The sequence below is a fragment of the Strongylocentrotus purpuratus genome, unplaced genomic scaffold (assembly GCF_000002235.5).
Source record: "Strongylocentrotus purpuratus isolate Spur 01 unplaced genomic scaffold, Spur_5.0 spur5_scaffold_21, whole genome shotgun sequence".
NCBI classification, from domain to species: Eukaryota; Metazoa; Echinodermata; class Echinoidea; order Camarodonta; family Strongylocentrotidae; genus Strongylocentrotus; species Strongylocentrotus purpuratus.
In genome coordinates this window covers 19,085,481-19,113,177 of record NW_022145607.1, presented here as the reverse complement: position 1 = coordinate 19,113,177, position 27,697 = coordinate 19,085,481, and the positions used below count along the sequence as shown (strand labels likewise).

The window sequence follows — 27,697 nt, the reverse complement described above, 5'->3', positions numbered from 1 at the left end:
AGGAGAGGGGAGCATGTCCTGCCTGTATGCCACATCAGTCTCGTAACCGCAAAGCCGTGCATGGATACGCTATCGGGAATTGGAGCTAGGGGGAGCACCCCCACATCCCTGTAGCTCCCCATCCTTCGACCCCCAACTTATGAATGCGACTTGTCCAGATCTATATGGTGGATTGTAATATTTTCCCTTTAAATTGTTCTCTTCACTGAAATGATGGAATGTACCACGGATTTTGTGTTACATAATTATCCATCCTTGGAAAAAACGGAAGAAGATAACACGAAGCAATAAAAACAGATCCAAAAGTAAACGTGAGGGAAAGGTCATCCACAATATTTAAGGTCAACATGTAACATTAGCCTGCATCAAAATGGCGACTGTCGGAAGTAAACCGAGCGGCGTTGGAGGTGGAAGTTCAATGCTCAAAGTAAGTTGTTGCGTTTATGAATAATTCGGTATTATGTGTGATTATGCAGTGTATTATTACTGTGCGATAATAATCAATGTGAATTGAGAAATTGTCAAAATTTAACCATGTTTATGCGATGTTGATGTGGTTTGTTGTCGTTGTGTCTACTCTGTGCGTTGGCAATGCACTGCGTGCATAGTGCTCTCTGGCTGTGTAGCTCGCCCGGCCTCCGGCTGACTGAGAGCTGAGTGAAGCTGAAAATGGCTGAGCGAGTGATATTGGGACTCTTTGTGCTGTATGAAATAAGTTCAATGTCCAGTTCAAATAATGAACCTGAACATGAATCCACAGATTGTTTTATGAGAATGTGATCTAGATCTATGTTTTTTCCACTTTATCGGGGAAATAGTTTATGAATGATTAAATCAATGACTTAGCAAGTTTGTGACATGACAGCCCCTCTGTCGAATCCTTTCAATCATCTCCAATTGATGATAGGCTGCAGGCTATTCTGTTTTTAATTGCAACTTGTAAATTATTGGCACATGTACTCTTAAAACACACACTATGTCACACAGTAATGCAAGAATTTTCAAGGTTGAAGGATGCTGACTTGACAGTCAAAGAAGAAGAATGTAATGCTACAAAATCTAATGTTGAAGTAGACACACAAAGAATCAAAAGTGTTTTGAATTGATGCAAAACTCATATTATTGCAAAGGGGAAGTCTTGCTGATCAAATACAACAACTCTTTTCTTCAAAATATGTTTGGGGCCCGCAGTAATCAACTCTCAAAAATGTTAGTTTTGAGATCCAGATTTCTGCCTTAATCAGCGGTCCTTTTATATAGAGCGTCAATATTTGTGACGTCACATACATGTACGGGACACGGCTGGCTAGCTGCAGACTGCTACACGGCACTGAGCTGTTTGTCCAGTGTGTGACGTCGCTATTCAGAGCTCGCTACGCTTGTGTGTTTGGCTTACGTTCGGGGGCGCTTGGGGATCTAAGAAGGTTAGAAGGGTCTTGAAAAATTGCATTTTAAGCCTTTCCATGATATCTATATGATTTCTCAGCAAATTATTTGTGTTTTTCAAGAGAAAATCTTTCCATCCATATGTAATTTGTTCTAATTATCAGTTGTTAGTGAATTTTCTTTGTGTAGCTCCTTTAAGAATTTGCATTCAAAGTTTCAAACATCTCATTTGTTCATAGCAATTTCTAAAACAAAACTGTCCTGCATTATGTCTTGTTCAAACTTCAAGTTCTTGCCTTGCTTTTACCTCAGAGCCATTAAAGCTTATCTGCCATAGTTTACATGAGGGATTAGACCGGCCTACAAGGTCACTGGACAGGTGGTTATCTCATCAACTCAGCTCTCACTTAACATAAGAAAAAGAGGATCATGGGGGACCAATGGTCACCGATTAGGCATTGTTTGTTATATAGAGGGCGCAAGTACATGTAGCTACAAGTAGTGCAGTGGGCCTTTAAAAGATTTTTTATTTTTGGTACCGTAATGAGTCACTAATACATGAGATGTGATACAGTACATCTATGACAATGGTCAGGCCAGGCAATTACACCTGTACATGTGACTGCACAACAAGAAATACATTGCATCTTGCAGCTTCGCCCACCCCCCCCCCCCCCCAAGAAAAAAGAAAGATAATTCGCTTCTTATCTTAGACATAAATTGTAGTGGAAATCAAATCAGATGAAAAAAATCACATACCTTGGTTTCTCCGATGGGCTACAGTCCTTTTTCCAATTTGTTTTTTATCTAGACTTCCTGGATGTCTTTCTGTGGTCTCTGCTAAATTTTCCCATGCTTTTTGGACCCTCTTTGCATCGGGTCAATCTCATTCAATAATTTTTTAAAAGCAATATCCCTCTAGAACTTGTAAATCTTTAAGGGTCTATTTTCAATATTGTTACTGTATGTATAAATTCCTTGAGATTGAAAATTATAAAAATATGATTTATTCTTCCCTAAACCTTCTTTCTCTTTCTATCTATCTACATGGATCTCTCTACCTCTCTCTCCAACTCTCTCTCTATTTCTGTCTCTCTCGTTCTCCATCTCTGTTTCTGTCTCTCTCGTTCTCCATCTCTTTCTATCTCCATCTCTCTCTTGCTCAATCTTTCTCTATCTCTCTCTTTCTCTTTTTTTCTTTCTCTTTTTTTCTTTCTCTCTCCATTTCTCTCTCTCTCCATCTATCTCTCTCTTGCTAATATCTTTCTCTCTCTCTTTCTCTTGCTCTTTCTCATTATCTCTCTCCCTCTCTCTCATCTCTCTCCCTCTCTCTCCCTCTCTTTCCCTCTCTTTCCCTCTCTCTCCCTCTCTTTCCATCTCTTTCCATCTCTTTCACTATCTACAGCAGGATAAAACCCAACCTCAGTTTGAGGATCGCTGGGAGGGCATGAGGCCCACGGTACTCAAACTCTTGAGACAGGAGAACGTGAGCAGAAATGAATGGCATGACCTTTTCTGGTGAGTTGTTACTTCATCTACAAGTATTTAATACTGACCTTGTACATGTACATATACATGCAAGGGACTTGTCATAGGATTATTTCTCCAATGATAAACATTTTATTTGCTTTATTTTGATTATTGTTTACCTATCAAATAGTGTATTGGGTGCTTAAAATTGTTTGGTATGTTCAACTGTTTTTTGAACTGTTGATAAAGGTGTTTATCCAGGATTCATGCACAGTGTTTCAAAAGATGACCTAGGGTATGTATACCTGTTAACACCTCCAAAATAGATAGAAGTAGAAAAAAAAATATTGTTTTTATACCGGTAACTTTGAAATGGAAAAAAGAAGAAGAAGAAGATATGCAGTAGTAAATCATTCAATAAAGGAGGAATACAATGCAGCTAGAAGAAAAGGGTTTTTAGAGAAATAAACATGTTTTTCTTGTCACCTAATTTTGAATTTTTGTTTTCTTTTTAACTTGTAGATCTGTTCCCTCCAACTTTAAATTGCTTTATGGTACAATGAAAATACAACTACCTTCATTTGACACATGATAGTTGTTTATCTGTACAATGTACTATTGTACACGTACAGTACTTCCCCAGTTCAAACTTGCATTTTATAATGCGTTTGTACCACAGTCCTACATGTAGATATTGTACGGCTACTTTTGTATACATGTTCATGTATGCTATCTTTCCGAATTGAAAGTGAAACAACCATGTCAATATGATTTGGGATGGAATAATTAATCACTTCGATATGAAAGACAAGTGCAGGTAGTGTGTACAGAGGTGATCATACAAACCAATAACTTCAGACAATACAGAGGATGGGAGAGTTTGAAATACTGTACATGAACATGTTTTTGTACACTCGTGATGAAAGAACAAAGAGATATATACATGTACAGTGTATATACTTGTCCATTTCTTGATCTGCCCAAGTTCTAAAAGAGAACAAGAGTGGAATTATTTGTTTGTCTAATTAGGCGAGCAAAATTATCTTTTGCTACAGTATACATGTAGCTCTTCAGTCTTTTATGTCTTGATACACTGTACATGTACATGTATACAAATGTACATACAGTATGAAATTGCAAGTAATATGCTAACTTATAAATGCAATCAGAATGCAATCATCTACAGCTCTTCAAAGTGAAAGAGATAGATGCCTTACTCAGCAAAAGAGGTACACTAATGATCACAGTAATTCTTTTAACCCAACATTTTATTTGAGGTTCAGTCCTCAAATTGCCATCCACACCTGAGGGAGATTCTTTGTGTAATAGTTACTGGTATGTTACTAATGTAGTAGGACATTATTGTGTACTCTTCTCTTTCCTTTGCTGTGTAGGGAGGTGTACTCTGTGTGTGTATGGGATGATAAGGGAGTGGACAAGGTCAATGAAGCACTCAAACATGACATCGTCGAGTTCGTCCAGCAAGCCAAACAGGTAATCTATGGATTCATTAATAATATGATTGCAGGGCCCTCAGGGAGAACAGTATGAATACTGATGAGGCTACCCTGGGTAAACAAGACATATTATTATTATTATCATTAGTTAGCAGGATGATGTTGAATTTACAAGAAAATTGTGTAGTTTATCATTTAGCAATTGCGTACCTGCCAGCCATTCCTATTTTGAAGGAATGATTCATATCTTTTGGCCTTTAAGCTATTGTTTTGAACCCTAGGTTCCTCTCTTTTTTCTGAAATATTCTGTGTGAAAAGTATATTAAAAAAATAGATTAATAATAATAATAATAATAACAACATTTATAATGCGCACATATCCACCCCAAGAGATGCTCAAGGCGCCTAACAAGGTAAGTACATTGAACGAAAATAATTTAACATAATTCAATATAATTCAACAATGTTAATTACATCATATTTGAAATACACTACGTCTTAACTAAGGAATTCAGACATTAGATAGGTTTTCAATTGTTTTTTTAACACATTTTGATTGGCTGACATTTTGATTGACTGGGGTAGGGAGTTCCATAACCGGGGTGCAGCAGCTGTAAAGGCTCTGTCTCCCCAACTCCTCTTTGTTCTTAATTGTGTTAAATTTGTTGAATTAGAGGAACGAAGACCTGCACGAGAACTTAAAGAGATATTAAGAAGAGAGGAAATATATTCAGGGACTGATCCATTTAGTGAACGGTAGGTGAGTAGTAGAATTTTATATTTGATACGCTGTTCTATTGGAAGCCAGTGAAGTTTCTTGAGTATTTGAGTAGTATGGGTCGAACGTTTGGATTTAGTGACAAGGCGGGCAGCTGCGTTTTGAACCTTTTGTAGTCTGTGAATTTGGTATTTAGGAAGTCCATAAAGGAGAGAGTTACAGTTATCGAGATGAGATGTTACAAAAGCATGAATCAATTGTTGAGTGGTTTGGGGGGTTAAAAATTTCCTTATAGCGCGAAGATTACGAAGATGATAATTGGCAGCTTTCACACATTTTGAAATATGTGCATCAAGAGACATGCTTGTATCGAAAATGACACCAAGATTTCTTGCCTTATCTGAAGGAGCAATGTGCACAGAACCAACACGTATATGAGTTATAGCAATCTTGGAAAGTTGTTGTCTGGAGCCTAACAAGAGAAATTCTGTTTTATCGTCATTTAGTTTGAGATAGCAATCATTCATCCATTTTCGTACATCATGAATACAACTTTCAAGATCTTTGACACGTTTTTCTACCTGTTCCTGAATAGGAAGACACGAAAAATGTAATTGTAGATCGTCTGCATACATATGATAGCTTATATTGTGTTTACTGATAATCTCATGAAGTGGTAAGGTATATACATTAAACAGATGGGGACCTAAAACAGATCCTTGGGGCACAGAAAACAGAAGATTAACAACCGATGAAGTTGTATCATGTAGGTTAACCGCTTGAGATCGATTTGAAAGGTAAGAACGAAACCAATGAAGACATGTTCCACCAATGCCAATCTTTTTTAGTCTGTCGATTAAGATATTGTGGTCAACAGTATCGAAGGCGCAGCTGAGATCTAACAGAACTAATGCAGTAACTTTCCCCTTATCCATGTTTATTAAAATGTCATTTTGTACTTTCAATAGTGCAGTCTCCACACTGTGGTTTTCCTTGTAGGCCGATTGAAAGGGGTTTTGTAGGTTTTGGTCATTTATGCTGGACTGAAGATGCGTAGATACTATACGTTCAATTACCTTACCAAGATACTTTAAATTTGCAACGGGACGATAATTTTTAAGCTCTTGTTTATCAAGGCTTGGTTTCTTTAGGTGAGGTTTAATGAGTGCATGTTGCAGACAATCAGGAAAGATGCCAGAACGTAGAGATGAATTTACAATCTCTGTGATGTATGGGGTGAATTCATTAGAAAAATCTTTGATCAAACAGGTTGGAATAGGATCTAGTTCACATGTAGATGGTGGGGAATTCATAATGACTTTCCGAACCTCACTTGTTGTGGCTGGTAAAAATTCAGACAAATAGGGAGTGGCATTTTCTGACACTGACTGATAACCTGTACTGTCACGAGCGTCAAGAATTCGACGAATATTGCTAACTTTATTCATAAAGAAATCAGAAAAACGATTTGCTAAGTCTTGATCAGACACATTACTAGGAAGAATTTGATCTTTCTTTCTATTCAAGAGTTTATTTATAATTTGAAACAACCGCTTCTGATCGCCACTGCAGTCTGCTACAGCAGATGTGTAGTGATGTTTTTGCGCTTGGTTAGCGAGATGAGATACTATTTGTCTCTGCTTAATAAATAGAGACCGATCGGATTCAGTTTTAGTGGTTCTCCAACGACGCTCCAGTCTCCGTCTGAGGCATTTTGCCTCTCGGATATCATCATTCATCCAAGGACACTTGGGTTTGACAACTATAGTTCTTGTTTTTCTGGGAGCTAGTTGATCCAATAAGGCATTAAGAGAATAATCGTAATTAATACACATAGACTGTATTCCTAATTTTGCCTTGAGAGATTCCTAGTTTCTGCTGTGAAAGGTTGGCAGGTATGTGATTGTATTGGGAGATGAAGGAAACCCTTGTTGCCACTTGCCAATTTACTTACAGATCTGCATTTTACAAGTTTATTGTCCTCTCTTTGTATGAAGTTCAGATAATCTCTCATAATAATGTGGAAAGAATTCAATGTATTGGGGAAATAGTCAACATTATCTTGCATTTTCAGGGAAATATATAGCTTGAAGTTGTTGTTGAACTACATGTAGGGATACCAGTACTTTTAAATAATTATGGAATTGTTTGAATATGTATGTTATTTTCATATTCATGTAGTGTTAATTCCATGCATTTAAGTTTTCATCCATGTTCTCATTGATTAGCAAAATTTGGTATGCACTGTATCTGCAATGTGTTCCCCTTGCTAAAAAAAGAATGGTGAACTCTTTTTTTTTTTTTTTAATGAAAAAAGATCACATATAAAGCAGGCGCGGATCTACGGGGGGGGGGGGTTTAGGGGGTTTAAACCCCCCCCCCTTGAGCGGCCCCCCCCCAAAAAAAAAAAAAAAAAAGGAAAAAAAAGGAAAAAAAAGGAAAAAAAGAAAGAAAAAAAAAAGAAAAAAGAACGCACGCTGGAGAGAAACCCTTTCAAGTGCAAATATTGTGAGAAGATATTCAACTCATCTGGTAACTTAACCAAACACATGATAACTCTGGATATAACTGTGTATTAAACTGTTACTTGATTTAAAAAGACGTTATCATGCACTGCTTTTTATGGTCTCCATTGTGTTAATAGATGCCAGGAAAACATCACTTACGGGGTTCAAATAAACACCCCCAAAAAAAATCGGTTCGCCGCTTCGCGGCTCGTGGACGATGCTCCGCATCGTCATTATTTTGGTCAAACCCCCCCCTTAGCAAAAAGCTAGATCCGCCCCTGTAAAGAAATAACAAATGGAAAAATTCAGATACAACCAGAAAAGGTTAACATTCATAACCGTAGGATAGAAATATCATGTGCATTTAAATAGCATACCATTCATGGATCAATCACTGTTTATCTATCAATGATGACTGTTTAGTCTACATCACTATCACGATACATCCTTTGATCCTATTGTTATGTCAACACAGCGTGTCCTTCATGACCAGGATGAGTCTGCACTCCTGAAGGCCTACATCCGAGAGTGGGGCAAGTACTTCACCCAGTGTGACTATCTCCCCAAGCCATTCAAGCCGCTAGAGACGGCCACGGGGAAGGGGTCCGGTGCCCAGCAGAAGAAGGCCAATCAGCAGAACGAGGATTCTACAGTCAGAAAGGTGTGTTTATCAATCAAAATGATAACAATTATAATATTAATACAGTCAAACCTTTGTTAATGACCACCTGTCTTAAACAACCTCTTAAAATCCCTCTGTGAGGTTTCAAGTAGTTAAGAACCTGTACACAACGACCACCTGTCTAACGCGACCAGAGGCCACTCATTTGTGTTTCCCTTGGGTGGTCGCTATAGACGGGTTTGACTGTAATAATTTGTCTGGTTTACCCAGGGTAGCCTCATCAGTATTAATACTATTTTCCCTGAGGGCCTTGCAATGATATTTATACCCCAGCTTTAGCCGGGCTACCATGAAACAGCGCTCAATTATTGAAAGAATTTCTTTCTACCGGGTACCCATTACCTCACCTGGGTGGAGTGTGGCAAATGTAGATTAATATCTTGCCAAAAGACTTCAGTGCCACGGCGGGACTCGAACCGTAAACCATGTGATTCACACTCCAGTGACGTATCCACTAGACCACGACACCTCATCCAAACATGACATATTGCTTATCCAGATGTCCACAATAATGAAGGGTACCTGCCGGTTATCATTACCTAAAACAGTGCTCCACAGTGACTTTCTATGTAACTACAGCAATTTTTTGATCAAGCAGAAATGAAGAAAAAAAAAACACTTTTCAGTTTTGGGTTTAACAGATATTGCCATTTCCATTTGACACCTGAGCCCTATCTGAGATAATTTTTTTTGCAATTTAGATTTAAAGCTCTACTCTTCATCCATTGCCATTTGCAACATACCTGGTGTATGTCAATTTATTCTTTGTCTTAATTTCATAGTTGATGCTGGAAAGCTTGAGTCACTATATCTCCTCCAAGATCAAAGTGAAGCTCCATAAAAAACACATGAATAGGGCTTTTGGAAAAGGCTAGTTATTGTCTTCAAGGTGTTTATTCTGGTATGAAATGATGTTACAGAGATCTTTTCCTGCGTCAATGCCTCCCAATAATGATCTATTTCTCTCTTTCTTTCTCTTTTTTCCCTTGCTTCCTTGTTTAGTTGATGCTAGAGAGTTGGAGTCACTACATATTCTCTAAGATCAAACAGAAGCTCCAGGAGAGTGCCATGGGACTGGTACTAGCTGAGAGGAATGGAGAAGCCTTTGAGAAACAGCTTGTTATTGGTGTCAGAGAATCATACGGTAAGGCAGATTACTAGTTTTAAGTCAACAAGCAGTTATACTTTAATCAAACTGATTCCAAACCGACTCCATACCTACCAATTTTTGCCATTATTATTATTATTGTTATTTTATTTGGCAAATCAAATCACATAAATACAACAAAACAAACATAAATTGAGACAAAATCAATAGAAACAAATATAAATATTGCAGTATCAATCAAACCATATATTGTCATTTTTTGATCGGTCTGAAGGCAATCTAGTGTTGTTTTGTTGATGTGTCTTGGGGTTTAATGTCTTTCATGTGCAGGACATTGTCCTTCCCTCAACGCTTTGCCAATTTGATGCTATTGGAGATAATTTTGTGTTTTGGTAGTGACAATCGTCCTTAGTAGAGAAGATGCATTAACCCTATGGGTTATTTGAGTGATCACACTCCCCACCCCGCCCCCTCCCCCACCCCCTCCCCCACCCGTTTCCCTTCCATGCCTAGTAATAATTAAGCCTATGGAGTGACATGTCAACATCATTATTGCTTGGGGACTTGCTAAATGCTAAATGCTAAATGTTTATTCATACTATTACACTCAACTAGGATTATTTCACATGAAACACTAATAACCCTATTTCTTTCATGCTTCTTTCCCCTACTCCCTTGCAGTTAATTTATGCTTGAACAGTGAAGACAGACTGCAGATATACAAGGAGAACTTTGAGAAAGCTTACCTGGATGCTACAGAAGCCTTCTACAAAGCTCAAGCTCCAAACTACCTAGCAGAAAACGGCGTACAGAACTACATGAGATATGTAAGTATTGTTGTCATATTATTTAAGAATCAGATAAATAATGTTAGTGGTGTGTTAGAGCAGTAGCTGAAAACAGGGTAACAATAGACAATATAGCTTCAAATTTTCTTACAAATGCCTCCCCCTCCCCCCTCCCCCAACAAAAAGAAAGAAAGAAGAGAAACAGATCATTAAAAATGCCAAAAAGGATATACAAATCCTAAAATGGCAACTGAAAGTTTGTAATAGATAGCGATCCCCTTCTACTATGAGCGTGTCTATGATGCCATAGTTATAGTGCCCGGAAGTGAAAAATTGATTCTTAATTACATAATTTTATATTCAATATTTCTTCTGGCTTGTTAAAAGAGGGTCTGTGCTTGTTTACAAGACCATACCCTGCCTTTCTCAGCTCTTGCATTAAACAAAACAAAAACAAATTTGATAGTTCCATTAGTTTGTGTTTCGTGATGTTCACTTCTCTCTTTCTTGGTCTTGTCTTCATCTCTATGTCAAGGTTCTAGAATCATTAGTAATTTGATCGTTTGCTTTGTTCTATGCAATTACAGGCAGACAGCAAACTCAAAGAGGAAGAAATGAGAGCAAGCAGATACCTTGATACGAGCAAAGGAAGTAACTCAATGAGTTTAGTAAGTATATCAAGTTTGTTCGTTCACGTCTCCCTAGATCAAGATGAATGTAAAGTTCCTAAATTGAATTAGATTCAATTAAGTTCTTCCATCGCCCATTGATGGCTGCCATCTGTGCAACCTGTTCTGCCACACTGCAAGATGTGTTCCATCGTCTGAGTCTCTCCACAGTCGCAGAGAGTATCTTCGAGAGTATATCACATGAAATGTAAACAATGAAACTACAGTCATGTCTAATTAAAAGTAGAAGTACTACAAGTGGTTGTCTTTCATGATTTAGAGACTGTGCTGTATAAAATACCTCAACTTGTGAATGTCATTATGGGGAATAATGTGATACTTTGTAATAAGCGCAGTAGAGTATATTCATATAGTAGCCTCACTATATTATTTTATTATTAATTTTTTTTAAAAATTATTATTATTATTATAATAACCTTTGATTGAGACTTTAGTGTAGTTAATATGCGATTTTTCCTGTTCTCTTTCAGCTAACCGAATGCTGTGTAGAATGTCTAAACTTGTTAATGGCATTATGTGGAATGATAATCTATGATTGAGACTTTAACGTAGATCATTTGCAATCAATTATGTTCTCTTTCAGTTAACAGAGTGCTGTGTAGAATGTCTAGTTTCGGTCTTCAAGGAGGAGATACTGAGGGAGTGTGCACCAATGATCAAGAACAATGAAACAGACAGTAAGTAAGAATTTTTTTCATTGGAACATGCTCATAAAACATAGTCTAGATCAGTATTGCTTATTTCATTGATTTGGCTCCCTGGTTTATATCTAATTGAAACGTCATGAAGATGTCTAGTATTAGTGTTCAAGAATGAAATATTTACAGTGTTCACTAGTGATCAACATCATTGAAACAGATAGCAAGTGAATATTGATGGGTTTATGGTGATGAAAGTTCTGCCTCAGCAACCTCTTGTACAGAAATCATTTCTCTCAATCCCGTCAATGGCCCTCCTGTAGAGATTTGAGTGTACATGTACATGGTCTATGTACCACCTCAGCAATTGCATATGTGGAAAGAATGACTTTTATCCTTTGGGTTCCGGGGGTCATCTATATGCAGGTTTAATTTTTGCCTAAAATAACAACTATGTGAACATACGAGACGAGAAGGAAATTATTTGTCTCATTTCCTTGAATAATTTTTGTTTATAGGTTAAACTGCATATTGCACATTTTATGTTTCACTTCTGTGTTGTAGAGCTGAGGGTGAAGCTTTTTTAAATTTCATTTGTTAATTCTTCATGTAGGAGTTTGACTTTATTAATGCGCTATAAAAGAACGAACTATTATTATTATTATTATTATTCAAATTCTTGTGTGTTGTAGAACTGAACCTGATGCTAAAGCTACAGTCCCATATACGTCCCGGACCGTCCCGGACCATCCCGGACCTCATCCGGGGTGATCCGGGATTCGGTCCGTGTTGACACCGTGTTGGCACCGGGGTGGTCCTGGATGGTCCTGGATGGTCCTGGATGGTCCTGGATGGTCCTGGATGGTCCTGGGCGGTCCGGGAGTCGACCCCGGATGTTTTTGACGGTCAAAAACTGCCGGGGTGGTCCGGGACGGTCCGGGACAATAGTTTGATCCGGGGTGATCCGTGTAGCCACCGTGCTGGGTCCGGGGTCATCCGTAGTGGCGCCGGGGCGGTCCGTGTTGATCCGTGGCAGTCCGGGAGTGAGTTATTGACCGCCCAGGACCATCCAGGACCATCCAGGACCACCCAGGACCATCCAGGACCACCCCGGTGCCAACACGGTGTCAACACGGACCGAATCCCGGATCACCCCGGATGGGGTCCGGGATGGTCCGGGACGGTCCGGGACGTATATGGGACTGTAGCTTAAAAGCATCACACTTTTTTGAACAAAACATCCCGGACCATCCCGGATCACCCCAGACCATGGTCCGGGATGGTCCGGAGTGGTCCGTGCTCGTCCGTGCTGGTCCGGCTTTATATGGGACTGGGGCTTTAAGCTTATTGACAGAGCTCCCAAAGGCATAAATCCAAGACTTAAGATATCTTTAACAGCACATCACTGTCTTGTTGACATGTGCACTATAAAGTCACTTCTTCTGTCTTGGTCAAAATTCCTTTCTATAAAGTTTTTAACGGTTTTAATATCTATTCTTGTGTGTTGTAGAACTGAACCTGATGCTAAAGCTGATGGACAGAGTTCCAGAAGGCATTAATCCTATGCTAAGAGATCTTGAGCAGCACATCATTGAAGCAGGTCTTGCTGACATGGTTGCAGCGGCTGAGATCATCACCACAGTAAGTTGATACAGATATCTTTGTTATGAAGCATGAACTGTTGTATTTAATCATATGGTAATCTTACTACATGTAAATAAGAAAGTATTTGCTCTTGTGGCTATATTGTTTTAAACTAATATTTTGCAATATCATTTGAATTCTTCACAGTCCATTTGAAATCTATGTTTAACCCTAAAAAGGTCAGGTCTTTTTTGTGCTCCCTCAGCCAAAGGGGGGGGGGGGGGGGGGGGGATTCCTCCACACTGGTTGGAATTTTATAAATTTGGTATCAAAAGATGACTCTAGGCATGAAAGCTTGCAGTGGAAAAAATATCCTAACACATACACGGTGAGGGGGGATTCTGCCCCCAGTCCATGAGTTAAATTCTGGTTAAAGTGAAATTAAATTTCTTGTTATTTCCATGCTCATGTAGAAGAATATGACATTAGAAATGACAAGGACTTGACTACATATTTAAACTACATTGCATCTGCTTTGCATTTCTTTTACAGGATTCAGAGAAGTATGTAGAGAGGTTGTTAGAGTTATTCCATAGGTTCAGCAATCTCGTCAAAGAGGCCTTCAACGATGACCCAAGATTCTTGACATCAAGAGATAAGGTGAGTCTCAAACCTGAAAGAAAATGTTCCATGTGCAGAAGGTCATAATTCACCGACACCAGACTTGGTAGAAATTCCATTAATGGGTGTCCAAGTCTGCACACATCAAACCAGTGTATCAATTAAAAAATATCCTTTAGTCTCTCAGAGAGCCTTCGGGTGATAGAAATGTAAAATACTGACTTTACCGAATTGAATGGGTGTATAAGGCAGTGCATTACATAAAGCCTGTTGGTCATAAAACTGAAGGCTAATCCTGGTAATTGACAACACCTGCTATTGGGTAAACATCAGAATTTCCTCATTTCATCATTCCCCATGAGAGACCACTACTCTGTGCCTTCATTCAAGTTCTGTAAAAGGTGACAACTAGTTTGTCAGATTTTTCTTTCTTTGAATGTCTGATGTCGGTGTGGAAGAATATGTCGTAGGAGATATGTCTCCTGAAAAGGTTGGCTCTTGAAATGCTCACATATTCGAAATTTGACAAGAAATAGCTGAATTGATTAGACAAAACCTGTATGCCTCATGTTTGTGTAGTCCCATATAATAATTTCTTAGTACAGTGCATGTGACTCTCAGCAGGATTGAGGCATTTGTCATTTTGATTATTCCAATACCTCACATTATTTACTGATTCATGTGTACCCGGTACTAAATTTTATTCTGAGGCTTTCCAAATGAATTCCAGACAGTTTCTTATACAATTGAATCAAATGAAAAGAACTCCACGTAATAACACAGAGATATTTTGCTCTAACTTCCTTGTTTAGTTCATCAAGGTTATCTGTTTGATCACAATATTTGTGTTTTCATTTGTAAATGTTTTGTTTGTGTGTTAACACAAGATCTCAACGAGTATAGTCAGCTTCTCAAATGCCATAGTCTTTTTTCTGACCTAAATTGTTGATATTAATAATTAATTTTATGAATTCTCTGGCTTTTGATATTGTTCATAATGTATTATCATAGTCACAGCAGAGGAAATGCTGATAGAAACTTGCGTTTGTCCAATATAATTAATGTGACATGATTTTTTATTGCAGGCTTACAGGCATGTAGTCAATGATACCAAAGTCTTCCGGTTGGAGCTACCAACAAAAAACAAGAGGTGAGGCTATAACCATGTTATGTTGACAAAACATTGGTCCAGACAAACAATTTTTACTTTCTTATTCCTCGTCTGGTTTCTGAACTATTACAAGCATTGTGGAGTTAGTTTCCATTGAGGAAATTTGATGCCCAGTTCAGCAATAATACAAAAGATTTAAATAACAAATTTTACTGTGCAGCTTTTTGTAGATCAAATCCAGCAGCGTAATTCATTGTTTATATCCCCTTTATAAGTTGTATAGTGCTCTTTAAATACAGTTGGATAAGTAATGTACTTAAAGTTGATCACAAATGTAATATTTTCTTTCTTTTGTAACTTTATGATCTTGATTGTCAGATGTCTCGGTGAGAATTTTATCGCAGGTGCAATTGAGTGGTTTGAATATGTTATAGAGTTGTTAGATAGAAATTCACCTCTACTAGAATATAATAATTTAAATTTCAGTTGAAAGAATAAAAAAATCTTCATTAAAACAATTCTGAATTAAAGAATTTTAAATATTCTGCATGGCATGCTAATGTGGTACATTATTTTTTCTTTATGCATATCTTATATTTCTTCTTTCCTCTTTATCTGTCATATAAATAATCAAATCACTCTTTTTCAATTTCGACAACACCCTACCCTCACGTATTGTATCTTCCTCTCTGAATATATCCTTCATATTTAATCTTAATCATACTATTTGGGTCTCTTTCTCTCTCTCTCTCTCTCTCTCTCTGTCTATGTCTGTCTGTCTGTCTGTTTTTCACATATATTATCTTGTCATTTTCACTTCTTCTTCGCTCCTGCACCACTTTCTTTAACCTTTCCACTGTATCTCTATCCAACTCTTAAATATCCCTCTGTGTCTTTGTCTTTTATGTGTCTGTCTGTCCATCCATGTCTGCCATGTTTTCTCCTTGTCTTTCTCCTTTTTTACCCACCCCTCACAAACTCTCTCTCTCTCTGTCTGTCTCTTTCTTGCCTCTCTCTTTCTTGCCCTCTTTTTTTTTGTTTCTCTCTATCTCTTTACCTTCCCACTTATTCCTTTCCCCCTTTCTCCCCATTCATTCTTTCTCTTTCTGTATTTTCTCTCTCCCCCTCTCTCCTACTTATTTCTTTGCCTCTCCCCCCCCCCTCTCTCTCTCTCTCCCCCTCATTCTCTCTCCGCCCCTCTCTCTCCGCCCCTCTCTCTCTCTGTCCCTCTATTTCTCTCCCTCCATCTCCCTTCAGTGCTGTTAGTAAAGGGCAACCCGAGTCGAGATGTCCAGAGCTACTAGCAAACTACTGTGACATGCTTCTGAGAAAAACACCCCTCAGCAAGAGACTCACATCGGAAGAGATAGAAAGCAAACTTAGGAATGTCGTAAGTACTCTCTCATTATCTTTCAACCCCTCTTGCTGCAGCTCTCTCAGCGTGTCAACACACACAAAAAAAATTATCTTGAAACTCTTAAGAATCGTTGTATAAAGAATCAGCGTATAGTGAACCGGGCATCCACACACAAGAAACGTTGTATAAAGAATCATCTTATAGGGAGCACACACACACAAGAACAAGTCATCCCGAAACAAAGAAACTCTACAGCGAAACGTTGTATAGGTGCGCAGTTTGTTGCTGCGCCGCGCCGCGTTCATGAAACGGAAGGGGAAATGAGAGGTCAGATCTACTTTCGTACTTTACTGCTGTAAAATGTGTCTAGTAAACCCTTTTAAAATTGTATTTTGAATTGAATTAAAAGTGATTTTAGTTGACTATAACAAGTGTATTATTTTAACTTGATTGTAATTTGTTTCTTGTATTTCTTCTCATTTTAGCTTCTAGTACTGAAGTATGTGCAGAACAAAGATGTGTTCATGAGGTACCATAAAGCTCATCTAACAAGACGATTAATACTGGACACATCAGCTGACAGTGAGAAAGAAGAAAACATGGTGGAATGGCTCAGGGTATGATTATCACTTTCTCTCTTCTTTTTCTTCTTCATCTTCTCTGTCTTTCCCTCTCTCTGTCTCTCTCCCATCTTTCTGTCTCTCTCCCCCTCTCTCTATCTATCTCCATCTCTCTCTCTCTCTCTCTCTCTGCCTCTTTCGCTGTCAATCTGTATGTCTGTCTGTCTGTCTCTCTGTCTCTCTCTCTCTATGTCACTTTCTCTTTTCCCTTCTCACTCTTCAGATATGAAAGAATTGTGTCTAGGTCAAGTGTAACACATCCTTTGGGAATGACTTCCCTCATAAACTTTAAGTTTTAGTTGAAGAAATAATTTTAAATGACTTACAATGATTACTTTTCCTCTTTATGTTGTTTTTGTCGGTAGTTTTCTTTTGTCAGTACTGTACATTCTTACTGAAAGAATATGATGCACTTTAAAAGGAAACTGTATTTCTGAAATATTGAATGCAGATTTGATTGTGCTGTGAGTTGCGAGTTTAGCATATATTCATGTAGCATATACTACATAATGTACCATAAAATAATGAATTCAAGTTCTGTGTGTGCTTTTACTGTAACTGGACATCCCATTTTGGATGGATATTGTGCACAGTAAAAATGTAGCCGTTAACATCAATCCATTGTTGTTGTTATTGTTGTGGTGAACGATGATAAAGTGAGATTTGTAGTATTATCAGTTCAAAGATTGAACTCAAAGTACCAAGATACAATGATTTTTTTTTTACTAATTGTAGGAGGTGGGGATGCCAGCAGACTATGTCAATAAACTTGCCAGGATGTTCCAAGACATCAAAGTCTCAGAAGACCTGAACCAATCCTTCAAGGAACTTCACAGAAACAATTATGGCAATGTAGCAGGTCAGTTACCTATTAAGTTTCTAGTCTCTTAGATCAGGGCTCTATGCAAAGTTCAAGGTCAAACGATCCTCTTAAGTTTAGAATGACGCCCCAGACTTAATAATAATTCCAGTAAAAAAAAATCTTTACCTTATTGTCGATTGTCATTGTGATATGGCTGGGTTCTATCAGGAACATGCAGAACAACTATTCACCTTATCAGATTTACCTCTTTTCTAAATAGATAATAGAGCTAGTGCTTAGTAGAGAAGTAGTGAGATGCTGTATCTTCTGTTCTTAGTAATCTGTCATTATGTTGCAATTTTGAATGAGACTTGTATGTTGTTGTGATATTTACCTTTGTACTTTCCCAACAATAACATCGGTATCAAGATCCTCAATGCCAGTGCTTATTCTAGAAGTAGTGAAACCCAGACAAGTTTATTATCATTCATTCAAGAAATTTGATTTTGTAATATGTTATACAAGACAACATTTAAAAAAAAAGAACTTTCCCAACAGACAACATGAATAGTAAGATCTTCAACGCTGGTGCATGGTCTAAAAGTAGTGAGAGGGTTCAGTGTTTATTATGTATTTGTCATTCTTCTTATGGTTATATCATCAGCTTTATAAGATTATTAACTTTTCTGCCTGTAATCTTTCAAACAGATAACATGAATATAAAAATCCTCAATGCTGGTGCATGGTCTAGGAGTAGTGAGAGGGTGCCGTGCTCGTTACCAGTCGAGCTAGAAGATTTCATCCCTGAAGTAGAAGAATTCTATCGCAACAAGCACAACGGCAGGAAACTACAGTGGCATCATCTCATGTCCAATGGAATAGTAAGTTTGATTGTCTCCTTCTCTACTTCCACCTCCCTCTTTCCCTACGTCTCCATGTTTTGTCCCCCTCCTGTGTCCTCATTTCTTCTCATTCTCACTTATTCTCTATCTCTTTCCTTTCTCCCATCTTTCTCTCTCTGTCTACATTGTATCTTTCTTTCTCTTCTCACCCCTCTATCTCATCTTCCTATCAGTCTCTCTCTCTCTGTCTCTCTCTCTCTGTCTCTCTCTCTTTTCCTCCCTCCCCTTTCTCTCTCTGTGTCTCTCTCTCTCACTCTCCCTCCCTTTCTCCCCCTTTCTCTCTCTGTGTCTCTCTTTCACTCTCACCCCCTTCCTCCCCCTTTCTCTCTCTGTGTCTCTCTCACTCTCACCCCCTTCCTCCCCCTTTCTCTCTCTGTGTCTCTCTTTCACTCTCACCCCCTTCCTCCCCCTTTCTCTCTCTGTGTCTCTCTCACTCTCACCCCCTTCCTCCCCCTTTCTCTCTCTGTGTCTCTCTCTCTCACTCTCCCTCCCTTCCTGCCCCTTTCTCTCTCTGTGTCTCTCTCACTCTCACCCCCTTCCTCCCCCTTTCTCTCTCTGTGTCTCTCTCTCTCACTCTCACCCCTTCCTCCCCCTTTCTCTTTCTCTTTCTCTCTCTTTCTCATGCATTCTCTTACAGGTTTTCAAAGCTGCTCTATACTCGTTTAACATATTTACTTCCCCCTTTCTGGTATTTATCTTTTGTTTATCGTACATGCTGGTTATATGAAGACTATAGAGCAGGTTAGATTTGCTCATTTTAGCATTGTCAGAAAAAAAGTTGTATTATTTGTCAGTGTTAAATTTTTATTTTGAGAAACATCAGTGTGAAACCAGTTGAACAACCAAAATAATATTATCAAGGTAACTACTCAGACCACAAATACTATCCTAATATGTTTAATATCACAATGCAAAACCTTGGGTGATGAAAGAAAGTCATATATTTCATGCATTGGTACTGATCTTATACCAAGACTTCAAGACATCAAAGTCAAATCCATAACCATCCCTCATATATCTTACGTAATGCAACTTAGATCACCATAAAGAATGAAGTATGTATGTTTGACCTGTAGGTCACCACTTTTCAAATGGCAGTACTATACAAATGGAACCATAGACCCTTAGACAAGATCCCAATTTCACATCTCTCTGCAGAACTTGAACATTATGTTCAACTTGAACTAATGTGTTCTTTATATGGAGATGGTATTAGGATACATGCATTGATACTGGGCTTGCTAATACAGTCAAACCTGCTTTAGTGACCACCTGTCTACAAAGACCACATTTTGTGTTTCCCTTGAAAATGGTTTCTCATTGAAACATGTACTGTAGGCCAGTGGCGGATCCAGGGGGGGGGGGGGGCCCGGGGGGCCCGGGCCCCCCCCCCCTTGAGAAAAAAATCATGTAAAATCACGTGATTTTTACCTTTTTGGGGGGTTGGGCCCCCCCCCTGGCGCTCAAGGGGGGGGGGGGGGGGTGCAAATTGAAATTTTTTTGAGGATCAAAAAAAAAAAAATGTGCTCACTACCCCCCCCCCCCACCCCCCCCCCCCCCCCCCCCCCCCCCCCCCCCCCCCCCACTGAGCGAATTTTCGGCCGGAGCGATTTTCAAATTTTCGGGAGCAAAAAAAAAAAAAGTTGGGCCCCCTCCCCTAAGACAACCTGCCTCTAGAGACCACTTTTCTTGTCTCCCTTTGGTGGCCTTTATAGACAGGTTCACTCTATATCATCACCTTCTAATTGTCCTTCCTCCTTTTTATCTAATCAATTTAGATCACGATGAAGAATGAAGTCGGTATGTTCGATCTTGAAGTCACCACATTTCAAATGGCAGTACTATACGCATGGAACCAAAGACCCCTAGACAAGATCTCACTGGAAAACCTGAGGCTTGCAACAGAATTACCAGATCATGAACTCAGGAGAACGCTTTGGGTAAGTCTAAACTGAATCGATGAGGCACACTTGGGTCAATGAAGAAACAGGGGTTGAATCCCTGCCACAACACCAATGTCCTTTAGCAAGATGTTAATCTACTTTTGCCACACTCCACCCAGGTGGAGTAAATGGGTACCTTGTAGGATTATTCCTTGAAATGCACTGTGTGCTGATAATGGCTGCTGGAGCAAAAGCTAGGGTAATAATTTCCAAAGCTCTTTGGTAGTGCATAGGGACGGTATTTATGCACTATACAAGAAAGTATATTTTTTGTTGACTTGACAGAGCCTTGTCATGTCTTATCCGATCTCCAGTCTTCTTCCTTTGTAAGATGAGCAGCTTAATGATTATTATATGGTGATTTATATAGCACTGTCACATGGTATGAAGGTGGAAAAATCAGCTAAATACATAAGTCTACAAGTGCTTCTTAAATATGTCTAGCTTGACATATGAAAGCTGTGGCCATATGTTGTCATTTAGTTCTTCATTGAGAGTTGTAATAATTATTTTGAAGGAGACATTTCTGGTTTTCGGAAGCAAAACCTGTATTAAATCCTTATGCAGTGTCATAGACTGTCATATTTTTGCTTCCTTGGGCTTGCTAGAAGTTTGCTTCATTGGTTTAATGTTATGGATAATTAGTCCTTGAGACATGACTTGCATATAAAATCTCCATTTTTTAATATTTTTTAAACTGACTGCTAAGAAAGCATGTATATGCTTGTAAGTAAGCAAACAGGGGAGTGAGGGCTTTTGTAAAGATGATTAATGCCTTACCATGTATAATTTATTGAATATGAGGGAATGATAGAGAGTGATTACTCAGTGGTTTGAAATGAGTATGAAGAGTAGCCTCAATCACAATTTATTTTATTTCTCTTGCAGTCGTTGGTAGCCTTTGCCAAGTTAAAGAGACAAATGGTTCTAATGCAACCAGAGGCTAAGTCACCCAAGGAATTTGTAGATGGAACAGTGTTCTGGGTCAACCAAGATTTTGCTGTCATGTGAGTTTTTGATACTGTTCTAGATACTTACAATATGTATGTTTTCCCATATGTATTTGTTTAACAGTTATAGGTCCAGTAGTAACATTTGTATTTACTTTCATTTTGTATTATAGTTACTATTTACTGTTAATGTTTGGCCTTGATGCCCCCCTCCAATAAGTACAACAGCACTGCACACCGGTGCCCACAAAACATTTTCAGAGAAGAAAATAGAAAAACACAACAATCCTTCACTGTGTTCTAGTATTAACCATTGACCACATTTAAATGTTTATCCCTTCGATCAAACTCATCATGTATGATTTAATAGGGCCTCTGTATACACAAATTCACAAAGATATCGGCGTGATTGGATTTGAAATGATTTGGCTGGTCTTGATGATTTGAAAGGACCTCTGTATTTATGAATTAACAAAGATAACGGCGTGAATGGATTTGAAATGAATAGACCAGTTCATGGTTAGCACATGGCTGCAATGACCCCAAATATCCACAGATCTTCAAAACATGAAGAGGCTCCACTTTGTACAAATTGAAATAATCATTCCTACAGCGATGGAAGTGCTACATAAATAGCCTTTGTTTCCCCTTTTCAAAGAATACTTCCACCTGTATATCATGGAGTACACTGCTTGTGCATTAATGAATAATGATTACATAACTTTCATGAGCACGTATCCAGTATTTCATCTCCGTGTATTTCACAATTTGTTCTGCAATGACCTTTATCTGCCCATGTTCATACTGCAACCGTGAACTGGCTTGTTGACTGGTCTTGGATGATTTGATACGGCCTCTGTATATACAAATTTACAAAGATATCAGCATAATTTGATTTGAAATGATTTGACTGGTCTTTGATGATTTGTATTTCAGTAAGAATGGGAAGCCACAGAAGCGAGGTAAGATCAACCTGATCGGAAGACTTCAGCTATCTACGGAGAGGAGTACTGAAGAGGATAAGGAAGGAATTGTGCAACTCAGGATTCTTAGAACTCAGGTCAGTCAGTCACAAGGAAATGTAACTCTGTCGGTGCTTTCACTGCCCACGTGGGCATTCATTTTGGATTTTCTTCTATAGGGAAATTGAGAAGAGAAAGTGTGGCAAGATGTGCGATGAATATAATCGGTGTGCACCGTCCAACCTTTGAGAACACTTACACTGCCCATTGGTATTACAAAATAATTTTTATTGACATTGTACAAAAAAGTTGTCATTCTTTATTAAATGATTAAAATATTTTCATAATTTGTGAGTTAGGATAGTATTTGTATGAATAAAAATAATTAGAAAGGCATCGTGATTGAGAACTTTCCTTATTAAATTCTGTATGTGATTCATATTTACATGTTAATTAACTTACTGCACAGGTTCCTCTATCGTAGATATCAGTGAAAACATAAAAAAAGGAAAGAAAACGAAGAGACCCCAAGTTCTTTTTGTTAACAAGCAGTACACACTGCATTTGAAGTGTATCGATATGTCTCTTCAGTCATTATAAAGAAAGCTTTCTGAACATATCTACTAGTTTTCAGTGAAAAACATCAACATCTAGGATATGTACATCTGGAATACTCATCCCCACTATCCCTTCTTTGTCTGTTTATGCTTACAGGAGGCAATAGTGAAGATCATGAAGATGAGGAAGAAACTAAACAATGCCCAGCTCCAGACGGAACTGGTAGAGATCCTCAAGAACATGTTCCTTCCGCAGAAGAAGATGATCAAAGAACAGATAGAGTGGCTCATAGAACACAAGTACATGAAGAGAGACGAAGGTGACATCAATACCTTCATATACCTAGCTTAATCACGCCGGTGCGAATGGACTGAATTAGCGGATTGGTGTGAATATACTGGAAATACCTTCATCTAGCTAGCTTAATCACACCAGTGTGAATGGAATGGATTAGCGGATTGGTGTGAATATACTGAAAATACCTTCATCTATCTAGCTTAATCACACCAGTGTGAATGGACTGGATTAGTGGATTGGTGTGAATATACTGGAAATACCTTCATCTATCTAGCTTAATCACACCAGTGCGAATGGAATGGATTAGCGGATTGGTGTGAATATACTGAAAATACCTTCATCTATCTAGCTTAATCACACCAGTGTGAATGGAATGGATTAGCGGATTGGTGTGAATATACTGAAAATACCTTCATCTATCTAGCTTAATCACACCAGTGTGAATGGACTGGATTAGTGGATTGGTGTGAATATACTGGAAATACCTTCATCTATCTAGCTTAATCACACCAGTGTGAATGGACTGGATTAGTGGATTGGTGTGAATATACTGGAAATACCTTCATCTATCTAGCTTAATCACGCCGGTGTGAATGGACTGGATTAGCGGATTGGTGTGAATATACTGAAAATACCTTCATATATCTAGCTTTATCACGCCAGTGTGAATGGACTGGATTAGCGGATTGGTGTGAATATACTGAAAAGAGTTACAAGAGATCTGAGGGAGATAAGGAAACAAGAAATATTTATCATCAGGGAAATTGAGAAGAGAAAGTTGTGACAAGATGTGCAGATGAATGGAATCGGCATGCACCCTCCAACCTTGTCTCTGCTGAACCTTATGAAGAATGCTGATGCGGAACATCATCACCATCATCTATCTATCCTAACTAGGACAATTAATTAATTGATGTGCATTAATCAATTTTTTTGAATATCCTGGATAGAGATATTCCATGAATTTGGAAGTGGCCATTCATTAAGCGAATCATAAAGAGAAGTATCGATGAGGTGTGAAGATGGATACAATGAATGTCTGCCCTCAAACCGTCTTTTGTCATCTGGTACTAAAGAACATGATGAAGAAGATAGTGACATCCACAACATCATCTATCTACATGTAGGGCAGTGTCAACAACCTTACCAGGGACCCATTTCACAGGGCCTATTTTCAAAGACAAATTACAAAAATCAGTGACAAATTTGCTGATACCCAATCAGAAGCAAGAATTTCAGTAGCTTATAACAAAAACTGTAATTTGTCACTGATGAGTTTTGTGAAACAGGGCCCTGATGTATTGATGTGAATATACTGGTAAGAGAGTCATATATTTATCTCATTGAGTTGGAAGTGGCCATTCATTTCAGGTTTGCTACAAAAGTAAATTGATAAGAGAAAGGTATAGCGAGATGTGCAGAAGGTAGAATCAATGACCGATTTTAACTGTCATGTTGGGCTCATTCTAAAAACAATCCACAAGAAAGTGGTAAATGTAACTGCAAACTCATCATATATCTAGCCTAATCAATAGACTGACTTTTGTGAATATACTGAACAGAGAAAAATATATTTATCTGTATAAAGTTGGAAGCAATCATTCATTTGGTATTTGCTACATGTTGTGGACATTCCTGAAAGAAAAGTAAGAAAAGAGACGAGTATGGATAGGTAGAGCAGTATTACTCTGCACATTGTACTATTTAATGCAAATCATGATCTGGGGCCCATTTCACAAATTCTTTTTTTCAATGACAAAGTAGAGAAATTAGGTGACAAATCTGCTGATAACCAATCAGAAGCAAGGATTTTAGTAGCTTTTAACACAAACTGTCATTTGTCACTGATGACAAGTTTTGTGAAATGCCCCCCTGATGTTGCAGCATACTTGATGGAAGATCGTTATTGAATATGGATGCCTGCAAATGGAGAGAAGAGATGTAACATGGTCTAGTGGTAAGGTCAGCTCTCTGTTATTGCCTTCCTCTGACGGAGCTCGTTTCAAAACTGATTTTTGTCTTTTGGATGGTGGCATGAAAGGTTGGTCCCAGGACGTAAATAATCATACCTGATTGATACATATCTGTAAAAGCTCTATTACAACAGAAAGCAAGCCTCAAAACATCTTCTCTGCTCATATTGAGATGTGATGCAGAACTTGTTTCAATGTCCTCAACTGTATATGATTCATAGAACAGTAACAACCCTCCTATCATCATCATCTGTAGTGGATCTGAGAAACGGTTCTGATATTGCATTCTGATTAAATCAAGATGCAATGTAATGTGGTTAAATATGATCTGTGGAATATATCGCAGTTATCCAAAGATTTGATATTGTATCCATACTGCTGGTCCTTTCGATTGTATGAACCAAGTGACATATAACGGTAATAGTAATTGAATTAGAGCTTCAAAATCTATAATGTATGTTAGAGTCTAGTACACTGTATTTCCTCCAATGACCACAACTCAATTGTATGAAAAGGCATGCCTATGCTTTTTTGTCCCATACATTGCATACCACATCTGATCGTCAAGTAGCCTTGCTAGAACTTTCATCAGAAGATATAATCGTAGATTTCCACACAAATCGTGTATCAGTTATCTCATCTGTATGACTTTATTTAGCTATGATTTGTTATGGTTATATATCAGTAGAGCTTCTGTGCTTTAGGGGAACTTATCTGTGCAATATGCATTACTATTTCTCTTTTTTGAACAAACCTAGTCATGTTTTGCAACCAAAATGTCTGTTTGTCTGCTCCTGATATTTTAGGCTTTTGAAATGTATTTCGTCTATTGAGAGCCAGAAGGGCACTAACTCTGTTTTAAAGTGTTGGTATAAAGGCCTTTCTGGCTCCAAACAGACATATTTTTTTCTGTATCTCCAATAAAAAAGAATAGTATCATTTCCATCTTTAGAAGTGTTGAATCAATATTTTATTACCACTTTCAACACTCACTTTGATAATGTTGGTTTTGATCATTTTGATCATGAAGGTTTTTTGTTATCTATCCCCAATGAAACAGAAAATACAGGTAGTATCAATTTTGCATCTTTCAAAGTGTTGAATCAAATTCTATTAGCACTTTCAACACTCACTGTGATAACATTGAAACAGATCATGAAGGTTTTAAAATGGACAAGTTGTACAATAAATAGAAATTCACCCCTATAGGCATCATTGTGATGAAAGTGGTCCTCTCAATGCAAAGAACACAATTCATGACGCCCCTCCCTACCCTTCCCCCTCACTCACAAACACACACACATTTTGTCAGAGGTACATTCATGTCGAGTTACCTCTTTTTGTGTTTTCCTTTTCTTTCTACAATCCTTCTTTGTGTCTCCAAAATTTAGTTGCAGTCATTTAATACTCCCCAGGGAGTGAGCGTTGACACTATCACGTGTGGATAACCAATTGAATCCATTGACCGAGGTGATAATAACTACAATGTAAAGCACTTAGAAATGTTGTATTAAGTGCTATACAAATAAATGTGACTGTTATTATTATTCTTATTTAAAACAAAAATATGTTGTCATCGGATCATGTTTGAGGGCATTTGTAAAGTACATTATGTAAATTTCAAAGGGTGATCATGATGTACTTGCTTACTGTACAATTACCGTACCAACTGTGTCAAATAGTTCGAAACATGTTTTCCAAAAATAGAAAATGATGCATAGGGCTACTCATGAATCGTTATGTTTGGTACATGCATATTTTCATATAGATATGCAAGACACTTGTATATAAAAAAGGTTTATATATTATATCGATATACAATTGTGTCATATCATATTATGCTTTCTTGGCCTACTTTCTTTTTCAAGCAATCATGAGGAAAATTTATGAATGTCTGTCAGCTTAGAATATGTTTTTCTTCAGACTTGATAAATGAAAAAGGCATAATCTGTTCTGTGAGTTGAATTTTCACATTATGTTTCCTGATGTAAGCATATACATTTTACACATGTAGCATGTATTCAACTTAAGCCTGCTACCCAATGCCTATAATGCTCATAACTCAGTATTTATGCTGTCAAGATGGGTGACATACCTTTCTGATGCTTAATATACTGGTATCAAATGGAAGTTAGAGCTATCTTTCCAACATCACTTTATTCTCTTGGTGCACACCACTTCTTTTGCGACCATAAACAAACTCTCTGAAACTTCTTTTTTTAAACAGTAAAAGGACACTAACTTTGTGTTTCAAATTGATAGAGGACATTAGAGGTGAAGGTTTCCTAAAAGGCTCCTTTAAATCTAACCTACTTTCTTTCACATTTCATTGAATGTGTAAATCAGGGTTGCAAACATCACCCCCACCCCCTCACCATGACAACAGCGCAACATAAATAAAGTTCCCCATAAACCTACTACACCTACACGTACTAACACCAAGTGTGTTCTGACAGTTGGTGAGACAATGAAAATGCCAAGTGTATGGTTGCTAACAATTAGTCATGAGGATATGGTTGATAATTACTCTTGAGGTACTTACATGAATCAGGGAGAATCTACTGTAAACAACTA

The 27,697-nt window shown here is 38.0% G+C and overlaps 1 protein-coding gene across 3 annotated transcripts; it reads left to right on the top strand.

The window, feature by feature from the left end:
- Window positions 1–320: 320 nt before the first annotated feature.
- LOC115918941 (cullin-5-like) lies at window positions 321–27,439 on the top strand. Of its 3 annotated transcripts, none has more exons than XM_030995255.1 (19): window positions 321–427; window positions 2,792–2,904; window positions 4,251–4,350; window positions 8,014–8,199; window positions 9,223–9,364; window positions 10,010–10,155; window positions 10,704–10,784; window positions 11,389–11,482; window positions 12,954–13,084; window positions 13,580–13,687; window positions 14,734–14,798; window positions 16,026–16,149; window positions 16,602–16,733; window positions 17,472–17,595; window positions 18,247–18,419; window positions 20,219–20,380; window positions 21,272–21,390; window positions 22,270–22,393; window positions 23,010–27,439. In XM_030995255.1, exons 1-19 carry the CDS (start codon window positions 371–373, stop codon window positions 23,202–23,204), a joined length of 2,376 nt encoding a protein of 791 aa, XP_030851115.1. In that variant the 5' UTR covers window positions 321–370; the 3' UTR covers window positions 23,205–27,439. The 3 variants fall into 3 exon arrangements, with proteins under 3 accessions (XP_030851115.1, XP_030851113.1, XP_030851114.1); XM_030995253.1 differs by having other exon boundaries at window positions 16,017–16,149; XM_030995254.1 differs by having other exon boundaries at window positions 337–427; window positions 2,795–2,904; window positions 16,017–16,149.
- The last annotated feature ends 258 nt before the right edge of the window (window positions 27,440–27,697 follow it).

What these genes read in the sequence shown, in the direction of transcription:
- LOC115918941 (XM_030995253.1), top strand. Translation starts at nt 371, where the DNA reads ATGGCGACTGTCGGAAGTAAACCGAGCGGCGTTGGAGGTGGAAGTTCA. An exon ending in AGGATTCTACAGTCAGAAAG is followed by an intron (nt 8,200 to 9,222) that starts GTGTGTTTATCA and finishes TTCCTTGTTTAG; the next exon opens with TTGATGCTAGAGAGTTGGAG. An exon ending in AAAGCAAACTTAGGAATGTC is followed by an intron (nt 16,150 to 16,601) that starts GTAAGTACTCTC and finishes TTCTCATTTTAG; the next exon opens with CTTCTAGTACTGAAGTATGT.